The sequence below is a fragment of the Staurois parvus genome, unplaced genomic scaffold, assembly GCF_062004578.1.
Source record: "Staurois parvus isolate SC_StPar_1 unplaced genomic scaffold, SC_StPar_1.0 ptg000449l, whole genome shotgun sequence".
NCBI lineage: Eukaryota > Metazoa > Chordata > Amphibia > Anura > Ranidae > Staurois > Staurois parvus.
The window spans coordinates 5,917,632-5,931,042 of NW_028318245.1; the positions used below are offsets into that span (position 1 = coordinate 5,917,632).

General features: G+C 47.8%; 1 protein-coding gene and 1 pseudogene across 1 annotated transcript in view; both read left to right on the top strand.

The window, feature by feature from the left end:
* Window positions 1-411: 411 nt before the first annotated feature.
* LOC149453462 (uncharacterized) overlaps window positions 412-13,411 on the top strand; it is a 72,187-nt gene continuing 59,187 nt past the window's right edge. The window contains exons 1-5 of the mRNA XM_089688289.1: window positions 412-429; window positions 506-599; window positions 6,239-6,377; window positions 7,253-7,452; window positions 7,537-7,693. Coding sequence (XP_089544415.1) covers window positions 6,257-6,377; window positions 7,253-7,452; window positions 7,537-7,693 — 478 coding nt within the window. The 5' untranslated portion in view covers window positions 412-429; window positions 506-599; window positions 6,239-6,256. The remainder of the gene's footprint in view (window positions 430-505; window positions 600-6,238; window positions 6,378-7,252; window positions 7,453-7,536; window positions 7,694-13,411) is intronic.
* LOC149453463 (uncharacterized) lies at window positions 8,587-11,004 on the top strand (annotated as a pseudogene).

The following is a 13,411-nucleotide window of genomic DNA, read 5'->3' on the forward strand; positions in this document are numbered from 1 at the left end:
AATGCACCATGTTCCTCTGTGCTCCGGCATTGCACAACACCTCAAATCCCCCTTCTTTTACATCGCTATCAATTAGCTGTCCCATATAAACCTCCATGCCCCATCCATCATCGCAAATTTAGGATTTCACCCATGCCTGAGAAGTTCCTTCTCATGACGGCACACCACCACAATATAAAGAGGGCCCCCAACTTCCATGCAAGAAGGGACCATAATGGCAGAAATTTGGGTATTTAGTTATATGGTTGAGAAAAGTATATAATAATTTCTACTCTCTCCTCACAGGACAACATAGTTGCAAAAAAGACACTGGGAGATGGACAGGAATCCACCACAGTCCCTCTATGTTCCTTAATGTTTCCAGAAAGACACAACAGAAAGAAGATCCTAGAAGTCATCAAGAGGATCATTGACCTCCTGACAGTAGAGGTGAGCGGTGCCTGGAATTCTGGGACATTATCCAAGGGATGTGTCTGGATGGTAACTGTATCGTTGTGTGTGTCAGGTTTTCCATCATTCTTATCCGGCATCAGAAGGTCTCAACGTCAACGATATTAAAGTAGAATATACAAATGAAGAAGAGGAGGAATGTGTGAGGGGTGAGTGGTCATGTAAGAAGGAGGAAAACAAATTAGAGAGGAAAACAGGTGAGGTACTGTCAGGGCTCCGGGAATGACCAGAGGTGTGTGGACTGACATAGGGAAACACAGACTTCAGGTATAGCGTGTAAACAAGATAATTTATTAAGGACAACACAAACATAAACGCAGTGCAACAAACCAAACCCAAAACTAACACAAATACATACAACAAGGTGACACAAACCCAAACCTAAACTGATATATATATATATATATATATATATATATATATATATATATATATATATATGGAGCACAATGTAGTCAGGTGGCCGGGTCAGTAGCTAACGGGAAATCAGGGTACCAGGAGTGAGTGGAAGAGTGATCAGGAATCACCGAGGTCAGGACAGGCGGAGTTCGTTCAGAGTCAGGATCAAAGCAGGATCAGGCAGGAAGCAGACAGGATGCAGGTACAGGGGCTCATGGGAAACATACACCAAGGCACTGATCACAGGCCTGGTCCTGCTTAAATACACCTCCTGCAATCAGCCTCAGGTGATGGCCTGATTGCAGGAGTGAGATTCTGGCTGCTGAGAGCACCCGCTGGCCAGCCTTGGTACTGCAGCCCACAAGGCAGGTGAGTCCCACCACCATTGGCGAGTCCATTCCTGACAGGTACAAGCATTCAATACAAAATACATTTTCAGACAGATTTTGGTCTGGTACATCCCGGGTCTTGTTCTGGTGTTTTCTATATATATATATTTCCAAGAGATATACTAGGATTGAGCAACCAACCAACATTGTGTCAACAGTTTGTTTTGTGGGTGCCTTCTAAATTGTCCACTACTGAATCAGAACCACCTAGATCCCTCACATCACCGGGTAAGAGGAGACTTTATTGTAAAGGAGAGAGCAGTACGGAGGGTCCACCTAGATCCCCCATCATCTTATAAACACATAGAAACAATGGATTCAGTCAGTGTGTGTGTTTCCTATAGATGGATCCAGTAATGGGAACCCACCAGAGAGATGTACCCGTCCTCTATATTCCCGGGATTCCACACAGGAAGACCACACCATCCCTCACCATCATCAGGTGGATGGATCCAGTAATGGGAACCCACCAGAGAGATGTCCCCGTCCTCTGTATTCCCATTGCAGAAGTGAGATTCTGGCTGCTGAGAGCACCCGCTGGCCAGCCTTGTTACTGCAGTCCACAAGGCAGGTGAGTCCCACCACCATTGGCGAGTCCATTCCTGACAGTACCCCCCCCTCAAGGAGCGGCCTCAGGACGCTCCAAACAGTCCTTAATGTTCCACCGCCTTGGTCAGGTAACTGGCTGGATATCAGGGGCTGGCACATCAGGCTGGGCAGTGGGCGGAGGCACATCAAGCTGGGCAGCGGACAGAGGCACATCAGGCTGGGCAGCGGACAGAGGCACATTAGGCTGGGCAGCGGGCACCGGGCCATCAGGCGAGGCAGCGGGCCATCGGGCGGAGCAGCGGGCACCGAGTCATCGGGCAGAACAGCGGGCACCGAGTCACCAAGCTCGACAGCGGGCACCGAGTCACCTGGCACGACAGCGGGCGCCGAGTCACCTGGCACGACAGCGGGCGCCGAGTCACCAAGCTCGACAGCGGGCACCGAGTCACCTGGCACGACAGCGGGCGCCGAGTCATCTGGCACGACAGCGAGTACCGAGTCATCTGGCACGACAGCAGGCACCGAGTCATCTGGCAGGACAGCGGGCACCGGGTCACCAAGCTCGACAGCGGGCGCCAAGTCATCTGGCATGACAGCGGGCACCGAGTCATCTGGCACGACAGCGGGCACCGAGCCATCTGGCAGGACAGCAGGCACCGGGTCACCAAGCTTGACAGCGGGCGCCAAGTCATCTGGCACGACAGTGGGCACCGAGCCATCTGGCACGACAGCGGGCGCCGAGTCATCTGGCACGACAGCGGGCGCCGAGTCATCTGGCACGACAGCGGGCACCGAGTCATCTGGCAGGACAGCGGGCACCAAGTCACCAAGCTCGACAGCGGGCGCCGAGTCATCTGGCACGACAGCGGGCACCGAGTCATCTGGCACGACAGCGAGTACCGAGTCATCTGGCACGAAAGCAGGAACCAAGACATCTGGCACGACAGCGGGCACCGAGACATCTGGCAGAACAGCGGGCACCGAGTCATCTGGCAGAACAGCGGGCACCGAGTCACCAAGCTCGACAGCGGGCACCGAGTCATCTGGCACGACAGCAGGCACCGAGTCATCTGGCAGGACAGCGGGCACCGGGTCACCAAGCTCGACAGCGGGCGCCAAGTCATCTGGCATGACAGCGGGCAACGAGTCATCTGGCACGACAGCGGGCACCGAGCCATCTGGCAGGACAGCAGGCACCGGGTCACCAAGCTTGACAGCGGGCGCCAAGTCATCTGGCACGACAGCGGGCACCGAGCCATCTGGCACAACAGCGGGCGCCGAGTTATCTGGCACGACAGCGGGCGCCGAGTCATCTGGCACGACAGCGGGCACTGAGTCATCTGGCACAACAGCGGGCACGAGACATCTGGCACGACAGCGGGCACCGAGACATCTGGCAGAACAGCGGGCACCGAGTCATCTGGCAGAACAGCGGGCACCGAGTCACCAAGCTCGACAGCGGACACCGAGTCATCTGGCACGACAGCGGGCACCGAGTCATCTGGCACGACAGCGGGCACCGAGTCATCTGGCACGACAGCGGGCACCGAGTCATCTGGCAGAACAGCGGGCACCAAGTCATCTGGCTGGATCGGGTCATCAGGCCGGATCGGGTCATCAGGCTGGATTGGGCCATCAGGCTGGGTAGCGGGCACCAGATCATCAAGCTGGGTCGGGTCATCAGGCTGGGTCAGGTCATCAGGCTGGGTAACGTACACCAGATCATCAGGCTGGGTAGCGTACACCAGATCATCAGGCCGGATCGGGTCATCAGGCCGTATCGGGTCATCAGACCGGATCGGATCATCAGGCCGGATCGGGCCATCAGGCTGGGTAGCGGGCACCAGATCATCAAGCTGGGTAGGATCATCAGGCTGGGTAGGATCATCAGGCTGGGTAGTGGGCACCAGATCATCACGCTGGATAGGATCATCAGGCCGGGTAGGATCATCAGCCCGGACCGGGTCAGCAGGCCAGATCGGGTAATCAGGCCGGATCAGGTCATCAGGCTGGGTAGCGTACACTGGGTCATCGGACATCAGGCTGAACAACGGAAGGCGGATTCACAGACGGCAGGCTGACCGGTTTGGATACTGGTAGGATGGTACTGGTTGGAAAGAATTTTCGCTTCTTCGTGGGTTTAGTTACTGGGGCACTGCAAGTAAATGCAGGTCTGTAATTGGAGGGAGTAGCTGGAGACAGAGAAGAGGTGGAGGATGGAACAGAGGAGGGAATAGTTGCTACAGCGGCCTTTTTTACAGGGTTAAAGGCAGGATAGGTGCAGCGAATGGGAACAGGGTAATGACATGTGGTAGATAACAGGGTATATTGGGCTGTAACTGGGGGTGCTGTCGGGAATACAGGAGTAGAGCTTTGAGCAGAGGAATGATTGGAAGCAGGACGGGTTTGTTGCAAGCTGACTGAGGCTGTGTATAACAAGTCTGACCAGGACTGTAGTATTGGTTGAACAAAACTCAGTTTACACATAGCCTGTCTGACCAAAGACTGCACTGCGTTTATACAATCCCTTAATACCTGTGGTGAACATGCTGAATAGTGCTCCAAGAAGCAATCCGGATCATCCTCCAATAACCATACCAGTGACTCTACTTGGTCTGTAGTAAATGGCGGCAAAAAGTCATCCCTGCTTTCAGGGGTACCAGATGAAGCCAACTCTGCACAAACCTGAATCAATGGTTGCACCTCAGAACTCCATGCCCTGATCTACTAGGAAATGAGCAATCCGTATGCATTCTAGCAGCTGATCCCTGGTATACTCCTGCAGAGTCTGATAGGCATAATCTCTGTCATCTAGGACTAGCAGCGACAAATACACAACATCCTCAGTGTGCATCCTTCACAACAATATACCAAGATGACTTCCCTGTGCAGCCACTTCTGGTCAGGACTGGCCTTGGTGTAATGTCAGGGCTCCGGGAATGACCAGAGGTGTATGGACCAACACAGGGAAACACAGACTTCAGGTATAGCGTGTAAATAAGATAATTTATTAAGGACAACACAAACATAAACGCAGTGCAATAAACCAAACCCAAAACTAACACAAATACATACAACAAGGTGAAACAAACCCAAACCTAAACTGATATATATATATATATGTATATATATATGGAGCACAACGTAGTCAGGTGGGCTGGGTCGGTAGCTAACGGGAAAACAGGGTACCAGGAGCGAGCGGAAGAGTGGTCAGGAATAGCCGAGGTCAGGACAGGCGGGGTTCGTTCAGAGTCAGGTTCAGAGTCAGGATCAAAGCAGGATCAGGCAGGAAGCAGACAGGATGCAGCTACAGGGGCTCATGGGAAACATACACCAAGGCACTGATCACAGCCCTGGTCCTGCTTAAATACACCTCCTGCAATCAGCCTCGGGTGATGGCCTGATTGCAGGAGTGAGATTCTGGCTGCTGAGAGCACCCGCTGGCCAGCCTTGGTACTGCAGCCCACAAGGCAGGTGAGTCCCACCACCATTGGCGAGTCCATTCCTGACAGGTACAAGCATTCAATACAAAATATATTTTCAGACAGATTTTGGTCTGGTACATCCCGGGTCTTGTTCTGGTGTTTTCTATATATATATATTTCCAAGAGATATACTAGGATTGAGCAACCAACCAACATTGTGTCAACAGTTTGTTTTGTGGGTGCCTTCTAAATTGTCCACTACTGAATCAGAACCACCTAGATCCCTCACATCACCGGGTAAGAGGAGACTTTATTGTAAAGGAGAGAGCAGTACGGAGGGTCCACCTAGATCCCCCATCATCTTATAAACACATAGAAACAATGGATTCAGTCAGTGTGTGTGTTTCCTATAGATGGATCCAGTAATGGGAACCCACCAGAGAGATGTACCCGTCCTCTATATTCCCGGGATTCCACACAGGAAGACCACACCATCCCTCACCATCATCAGGTGGATGGATCCAGTAATGGGAACCCACCAGAGAGATGTCCCCGTCCTCTGTATTCCCAGGATTCCACACAGGAAGATCACACCATCCTCCACCATCATCAGGTAGATGGATCCAGTCATGGGAACCCACCAGAGAGATGTCGCCGTCCTCTGTATTCACGGGATTCCACGCAGGAAGATCACACCATCCACCACCATCAGCAGGTAGATGGATCCAGTCATGAGAACCCACCAGAGAGATGTCCCCATCCTCTGTATTCCCTGGATTCCACACAGGAAGATCACAACATCCCTCACCATCATAAGGTAGATGGATCCAGTCATGGGAACCCACCAGAGAGATGTCCCCGTCCTCAGTATTCTTGGGATTCCACGCAGGAAGATCACACCATCCCTCACCATCATCAGTTAGGTGGAAATGAGGATGTCGGTCTCAAACGTGATGCTAAACTATGTTAGATTATAATCTATTTAATCTCAGGATATTAATTATCACAATCATTTTCTGATTTAAGGCAGAAGAAGTGATTGATATGAAAATTGAGGTTAAAGCAGAAGAAGAGACTTATATGAGGGATGACCAGCTGTCTATGAAGGAAACAGAAATGAATATGAAAATTACCAAGGACGAATCTTCTCTAGATGTCAGCACAGGTAAGTATTGTATGCACAGAATGCAGCGCTACACATTTTCATTTTACTTCACATTTTTATTAGGTTTAAGGTGTGCAAACTGACTGAAAGTGACTATAAAGTAGACCAGCAAAATAAGGGTGACAATTTTATTTTAAAAACTATTTAATAAGTTGACCTGGATATATTCATTTTTCATTAGATTTAATTTTGGCAACTATGGACAGTTATTCACCTTATATGACATCCTCAGTCTACAGAATGGAAAAAATTCCCATTGTCTATAAGAACAGCATTCATATAACTACACCAAGTGCCCAACCAAGGTGGAGATACTGTACACCACATGAAAGGTCCATCTCCATTCCTCGCTATAACGTCATGTTCCCAACAAATGAGGAGGAGATACTGCACACCATATGAAAGGTCCGTCTCCATTCCTCAATATAACGTCATGTTCCCAACAAATGAGGAGGAGATACTGTACACCACATGAAAGGTCCATCTCCATTCCACCATATAATATCTTGTTCCCAACAAATGAGGAGGAGATACTGGACACCATATGGAAGGTCCATCTCCATTCCTCAATATAACGTCATGTTTCCAACAAATGAGGAGGAGATACTGTATACCACATGAAAGGTCCATCTCCATTCCACCATATAATATCTTGTTCCCAACAAATGAGGTGGAGATACTGTACACCATATGGAAGGTCCATCTCCATTCCTCAATATAACGTCATGTTCCCAGCAAATGAGGAAATACTGGACACCATATGGAAGGTCCATCTCCATTCCTCAATATAACGTCATGTTCCCAACAAATGATCCCCCATCATCTGATAAACACATAGAAACAATGGATTCAGTCAGTGTGTGTGTTTCCTACAGATGGATCCAGTCATGGGAACCCCCCAGAGAGATGTCTCCGTCCTCTGTATTCCTGGGATTCCACACAGGAAGGTCACACCATCCACCACCATCATCAGGCAGATGAATCCAGTAATGGGAACCCACCAGAGATATGTCCCCGTCCTCTGTATTCCCCGGATTCCACACAGGAAGAAAGCAAGTTCCCTCACTATAATCTGGTAAAAGATAACAGTCACTGAGAGTTACAGTATTCTCTGCACATTATCTGCATTTTTACCATTTTATTTTAAATTTACATCCAGAGTGGAAAAATTTGTAATCTGAATATTAGTATCAAAGAAGAGATAAAAAAAGAACAGGAGGAAGATGGCGTGATGGAGGAATGGAGATATTTAGAACGACACAAGGATCTCTACAAGGACGTCATGATGGACAATCAGCCGCCCCTCACATCACCGGGTAAGAGGAGACTTTATTGTAAAGGAGAGAGCAGTACGGAGGGTCCACCTAGATCCCCCATCATCTGATAAACACATAGAAACAATGGATTCAGTGTGTTTGTTTCCTACAGATGGATCCAGTAATGGGAACCCACCAGAGAGATGTCCCCGTTCTCTGTATTCCCCGGATTCCACACAGGAAGATCACACCATCCCTCACCATCATCAGGTAGACGGATCCAGTCATGGGAACCCACCAGAGAGATGTCCCCATCCTCTGTATTTCCGGAATTCAACACAGGAAGATCATGAGACCACCCACCATCATCAGGTAGATGGATCCAGTAATGAGAACCCACCAGAGAGATGTCCCCGTCCTCTGTATTCCCGGAATTCCACACAGGAAGATCATGAGATCCCTCACCATCATCAGGTAGACGGATCCAGTAATGGGAACCCACCAGAGAGATGTCCCCGTCCTCTGTATTCCCGGGATTCCACACAGGAAGATCATGAGATCCCTCACCATCATCAGGTAGATGGAACTGAGCATGTCCAACTCAAACTTGGCTCTGAACTGTATTCAATTATATTCTTCAGTGTACCTTTTGTGATTTTAGGAGGAAGAAGTGATTCATATGAAAACTGAGGTTAAACAGGAACAAGAGAGGTACATGGAAGAAAATCAGTTGTGCATAAATGAAGCTGAAGTGATGGTGACCGTTACAAAGGAGGAATCCTCTCTAGGCATTAGCACAGGTAAGTATTGTACTGTATACACAAAATGCAACACTTTACATTTTTGTTTAACTTCATCAAATGTGAAGTATGCAAGTAGACTGAAAGAGATTCAGCAAACCTTGCCTTGTCACACAGTTTGTTTCATCCATATATAGAACATCTTAAAGCTATAAGATAAAAGGAAAACTCTGTATTGTTTCCTATAAAAACATGACTGGTGTGCCTACCTAAATTGGTGTACTTAATAAAAAAAAACCTTTTTCCTTACAAATGTAGAGTTACTATACGCCATCTAAAAGGTCCATCACTTTTCCTCAGTAAAAATAAATGAAGTGGAGGAAGGTCCATCTCCATTCCTCAAAATAACGTCATGTTCCAAACAAATGAGGAGGAGATACTGGACACCATATGAAAGGTCCATCTCCATTCCTCAATATAACGTCATGTTCCCAACAAATGAGGAGGAGATACTGAACACCATATGAAAGGTCCATCTCCATTCCTCAATGTTATATTCCCAACAAATCAGGTGGCAAAAGGTCCATCTCTATTCCTCATAATAACAATGTCATCATTGTATGTACACCTTCACCCAGGGTTCCATAGTTGTTCTGGTTGTATTGTACACCTATGAATTCTGTTCTTGTGTTGGTGTTTTGGCTGTCAGAACTCTAGGGAACTGTTGACTTATAGACCAACATACGTGACTCCTGACTGCAGAAAATGAATAATGAACATGCTTTTAGAAAAATCTTTACAACAGGTGGAAGGTGGAACTCCTTAGAGGGACATTCTATTTTGTCTCGGGATTGTAACGAAGAAGACACTGGCATGGTACAATATTCTTCAGAGGTTAGCCTTGGTACCCAATACATACATCACAGATTTGCTAATATGGAGAGATCAACAGATTCCTTTAATTTGGAGGAATCCAATGCCAAATCACAAACTATTATTCCGAATGTCCAGAAAAGGTGTCTCAGTGCAGATAGATCACCAGATCCTTCTAATCCAGACAAATCTAATAATGCGGATGCATGCACAAAGAGAGACAATGAGTTGATTCCATCAGAGTTTGTCCACAACGCGAAGAATCAAAACGTCGACTTTCCGTTTCCATGTTCAGGATGTGGGAAAGGTTTCAAAATAAAAAGAGCGCTCCACATACATCAAATGAGTCACTCTGGCAAGAAGATCTATCCTTGCCCAGACTGCGAAAAATTATACATCACCTACTGCGGCCTGGTTGCGCACAAGAAACTTCACGCTGGAGAAAAGCCCTACACCTGCTTTAAGTGCGAAGCGTCTTTCGGCCTCAGGTCTCAACTCACCGCTCACCAGAAAGTCCACTATGAGCAGAAGCCCTTCTCCTGTTCCAAGTGCGAGAATTCCTTCATGACGAAACAAGAACTCGTTTATCACCAGAGAACCCACACCGGGAGAAGCCCTTCCCTTGTTCCGAGTGCGGGAGATCTTTTGCCCGAACGTCCCAACTCAAAAGACACTACAGGGTCCACACCAGCGAGAAGCCCTTTTCCTGTTCAGAGTGCCGCAAATGCTTCTCCACCAAAATGATCCGTGATAATCATCTGAGAGTTCACACCGGCGAGAGGCCGTATTCCTGTCTAGATTGTAGCAGATGCTTTACGCAGAAAGGGGCGTTGACTGTCCACCAGAAGAAGCACCACCACGCCAAGAGGGACAGCTGAAGAGTTATTGCGGTGGTTTATAGGTCAAGCCACCCTGATGGAGGAGCCTTCATCATTAGGATGAGGGCTGTTTGAAATGGTCAGTCCACCTAGATGAGAGATTTTGGAGTGATGTGGAGCACTAGTCCCCCAAACCAGGCCATCAACACCACCCGGCCATCACAACCACCCGCCCTTCACCACCACCCGGCCTTCACCAACATCCGACCATCACCACCACCCGCCCTTCACCACCACCCGGCTTTCACCACCACCCGGCCTTCACCACCACCCGGCCTTCACCACCATCCGGCCATCACCACCATCTGGCCTTCACCACCATCCAGCCTTCACCACCACCCGGCCATCATCACCATCCAGCCTTCACCACCACCCAGCCATCACCACCACCCAGCCTTCACCACCATCTGACCATCACCACCACCCGGCCTTCACCACCACCCGGTCTTCCTCACCATCCGGCCTTCACCTCCACCCGGCCTACACCACCATCTGACCATCACCACCACCCAGCCTTCACCACCATCCGACCATCACCACCACCCGGCCTTCACCACCATCCGGCCTTCACTACCATCCGGCCTTCACCACCAACCGGCCATCACCACCATCCGACCATTACAACCATCTTTCATTGGTCATCTGATGATCTGGGATTCTTGAATTGTGGTAGAGGATAGAATCCCCAAACACAACCACCGCTGTCTCTTATATACAGAAATCCTTAGGTATCTCCTCCTGCTGTGTCACCGAGACGGGAACTGAAGAAAATCCCCCCCGACAAGGACAGGAACAATGGTATGGTCCTCCCTTCTTCTGACCTCACATGGCCATAGGCATTGTATGACGGCAATAAAATAAAGTTCTTGTTGCTGATACACGCCATGGGCTCTCACTTCCTATTGGCAATTCCGCAATGACTTATTCCCATGGCATTTTTTCCTCAGAGAATAGGTGTCTCCGCCCACCTCCGAGCACCCTCCCTTGGTTCCTCCCCCTAACCACCTCCCAGTCCCACCCCTTTTAGAGAATACAGAACCCAGTATCATTTTGTGGTGCTAAGTAATTTGCATGGAATTTTTAACCCACAGCAACAATAGATCCCCCAGGAACAATAGACCACTGGGCAACAAAAGGCCCCCACAGTAACAACCCCCAGCCAGGAACAATAGACCACTGGGCAACAAAGTCCCCCAGCAACAATAGGTCCCCCAGGAACAATAGACCATTGGGCAACAAATGACCCCCACAGTAACAAAACCCCCCTGCCAGGAACATTAGACCACTGGGCAACAAAAGACCTCCAGCAACAATAGATCCCCGAGAAACAACAGACCACTGGGCAACACCCCCCCAGCAACAATAGGTCTCTCAGGAACAATAGACCACTGGGCAACAAAAGGCCCCCACAGCAACAATAGATCCCCCCAGGGACAATAGACCACTGGGCAACACACAACCCCCACAGTAACAATAGTTCCCTCCGCCAGGAACAATAGACCACTGAGCAACAACCGACCCTCACAGTAACAATAGACCCCTCCGCCAGGAACAATAGACCACTGGGCAACAAAAGGCCCCCATAGCAACAATAGACCCCCAGGAACAATAGACCGCTGGGCAACAAAAGGCCCCCACAGCAACAATAGACCCCCTAGGAACTATAGACCACTGGGCAACAAAATGCCTCCACAGTAACAATATCTCCCCCAGGAACAATAGACCACTGGGCAACAAAAGACCCCAACAGTAACAATAGACCCCCAAGAACAATAGACCACCAAGCAACAAAAGGCCCCCAGAGTAACAATAGACCCCCCAGGAACAATAGACCACCGGGCAACAAAATAAACCCCACAGTAAAAATAGATCCCCCCAGGAACAATAGATCAATGGGCAACAAAAGATCCCCACAGTAACAATAGACCTCCCCCCAGGAGCAATAGACCCCTGCGCAACAAAAGGTCCCCACAGCAACAATAGACCCCCCAGGAACAATAGACCACTGGGCAACAAAAGACCCCACAGTAACAATAGACCCCCAGCAAAAATAGATCCCTCACACAATAATAGACCCTCCCCCAGCAACAATGGACCCCCCTCAATAAAATACCACCCGAGCAACACTAGAATCTTAGCATCCAGCATCAAAAGATCCTCCAGCAGCAAGCAACAATACACCCCTCCCTCAACATTAGATCCCTCCCAGCAACAATTGACACCCCTCAGCAGGATAAGACCCCCACCCAGTAACAATAGATCCCCCACCAGCAACAATAGACCTCCACAGCAACAATAGACCCCCATACAAAAATAGATTCCCACCAATGATAATAGATCCCCCGGCAGCCAGCATCAATAGACCCTCCAGCACCCCTTGTCATTACATACATTCAGTGCTGGAGGTGCCGGAACGCTGAAGAAAAGCCCTGCTTGTTGCTGGATTGCACCCCTGTGAGGGCGACCTGGAGGAACAGATACTACAACACATTGCACATAGTACACCCTTGCCATAGATTTCGTTACAAATCAAAATTCAGACGAAATGTTCATTCCGAATTCCGAATCACAATAGTAACGAATTTCGACGAATCCGAAATGAAAGATAACAAAGCGGATTATCCAAATCTATGCTGCTTTATAGAATAGAATAGAAAAGAATAGAATGAAACAATAGAATAGAAAGTAAAAGGACAGCCTAGAATAAAACAGTATAGAATAGAAAATAAAAAGAATAGAATAGAACAGTATAGAATAGAAAATAAAAGGATAGAATAAAACAGTATAGACTAGAAAATAAAAAGATAGAATAGAATAAAACAGTATAGAATAGAAAATAAAAAGAATAGAAAAGAACAGTATAGAATAGAAAACAAAAGGATAGAATAAAACAGTATAGAATAGAAAACAAAAGGATAGAATAAAACAGTATAGAATAGAAAATAAAAAGAATAGAATAGAACAGTATAGAATAGAAAATAAAAGGATAGAATAGAACAGTATAGAATAGAAAAGAATAGAATACAACAGTGTAGAATAGAAAATAAAAAGAATAGAATAGAACAGTATAGAATAGAAAAGAATAGAATACAACAGTGTAGAATAGAAAATAAAAAGAATAGAATAGAACAGTATAGAATAGAAAAAAAAAGGATAGAAGAAAACGGTATAGAATCGAAAATAAAAGGATATAGAATAGAATAAAACTGTATAGAATAAAATCGAAAATTAAGGGATAGAATGGAACAGAATAGATTGGATGGATGGATGGATGGATGGATGATTTG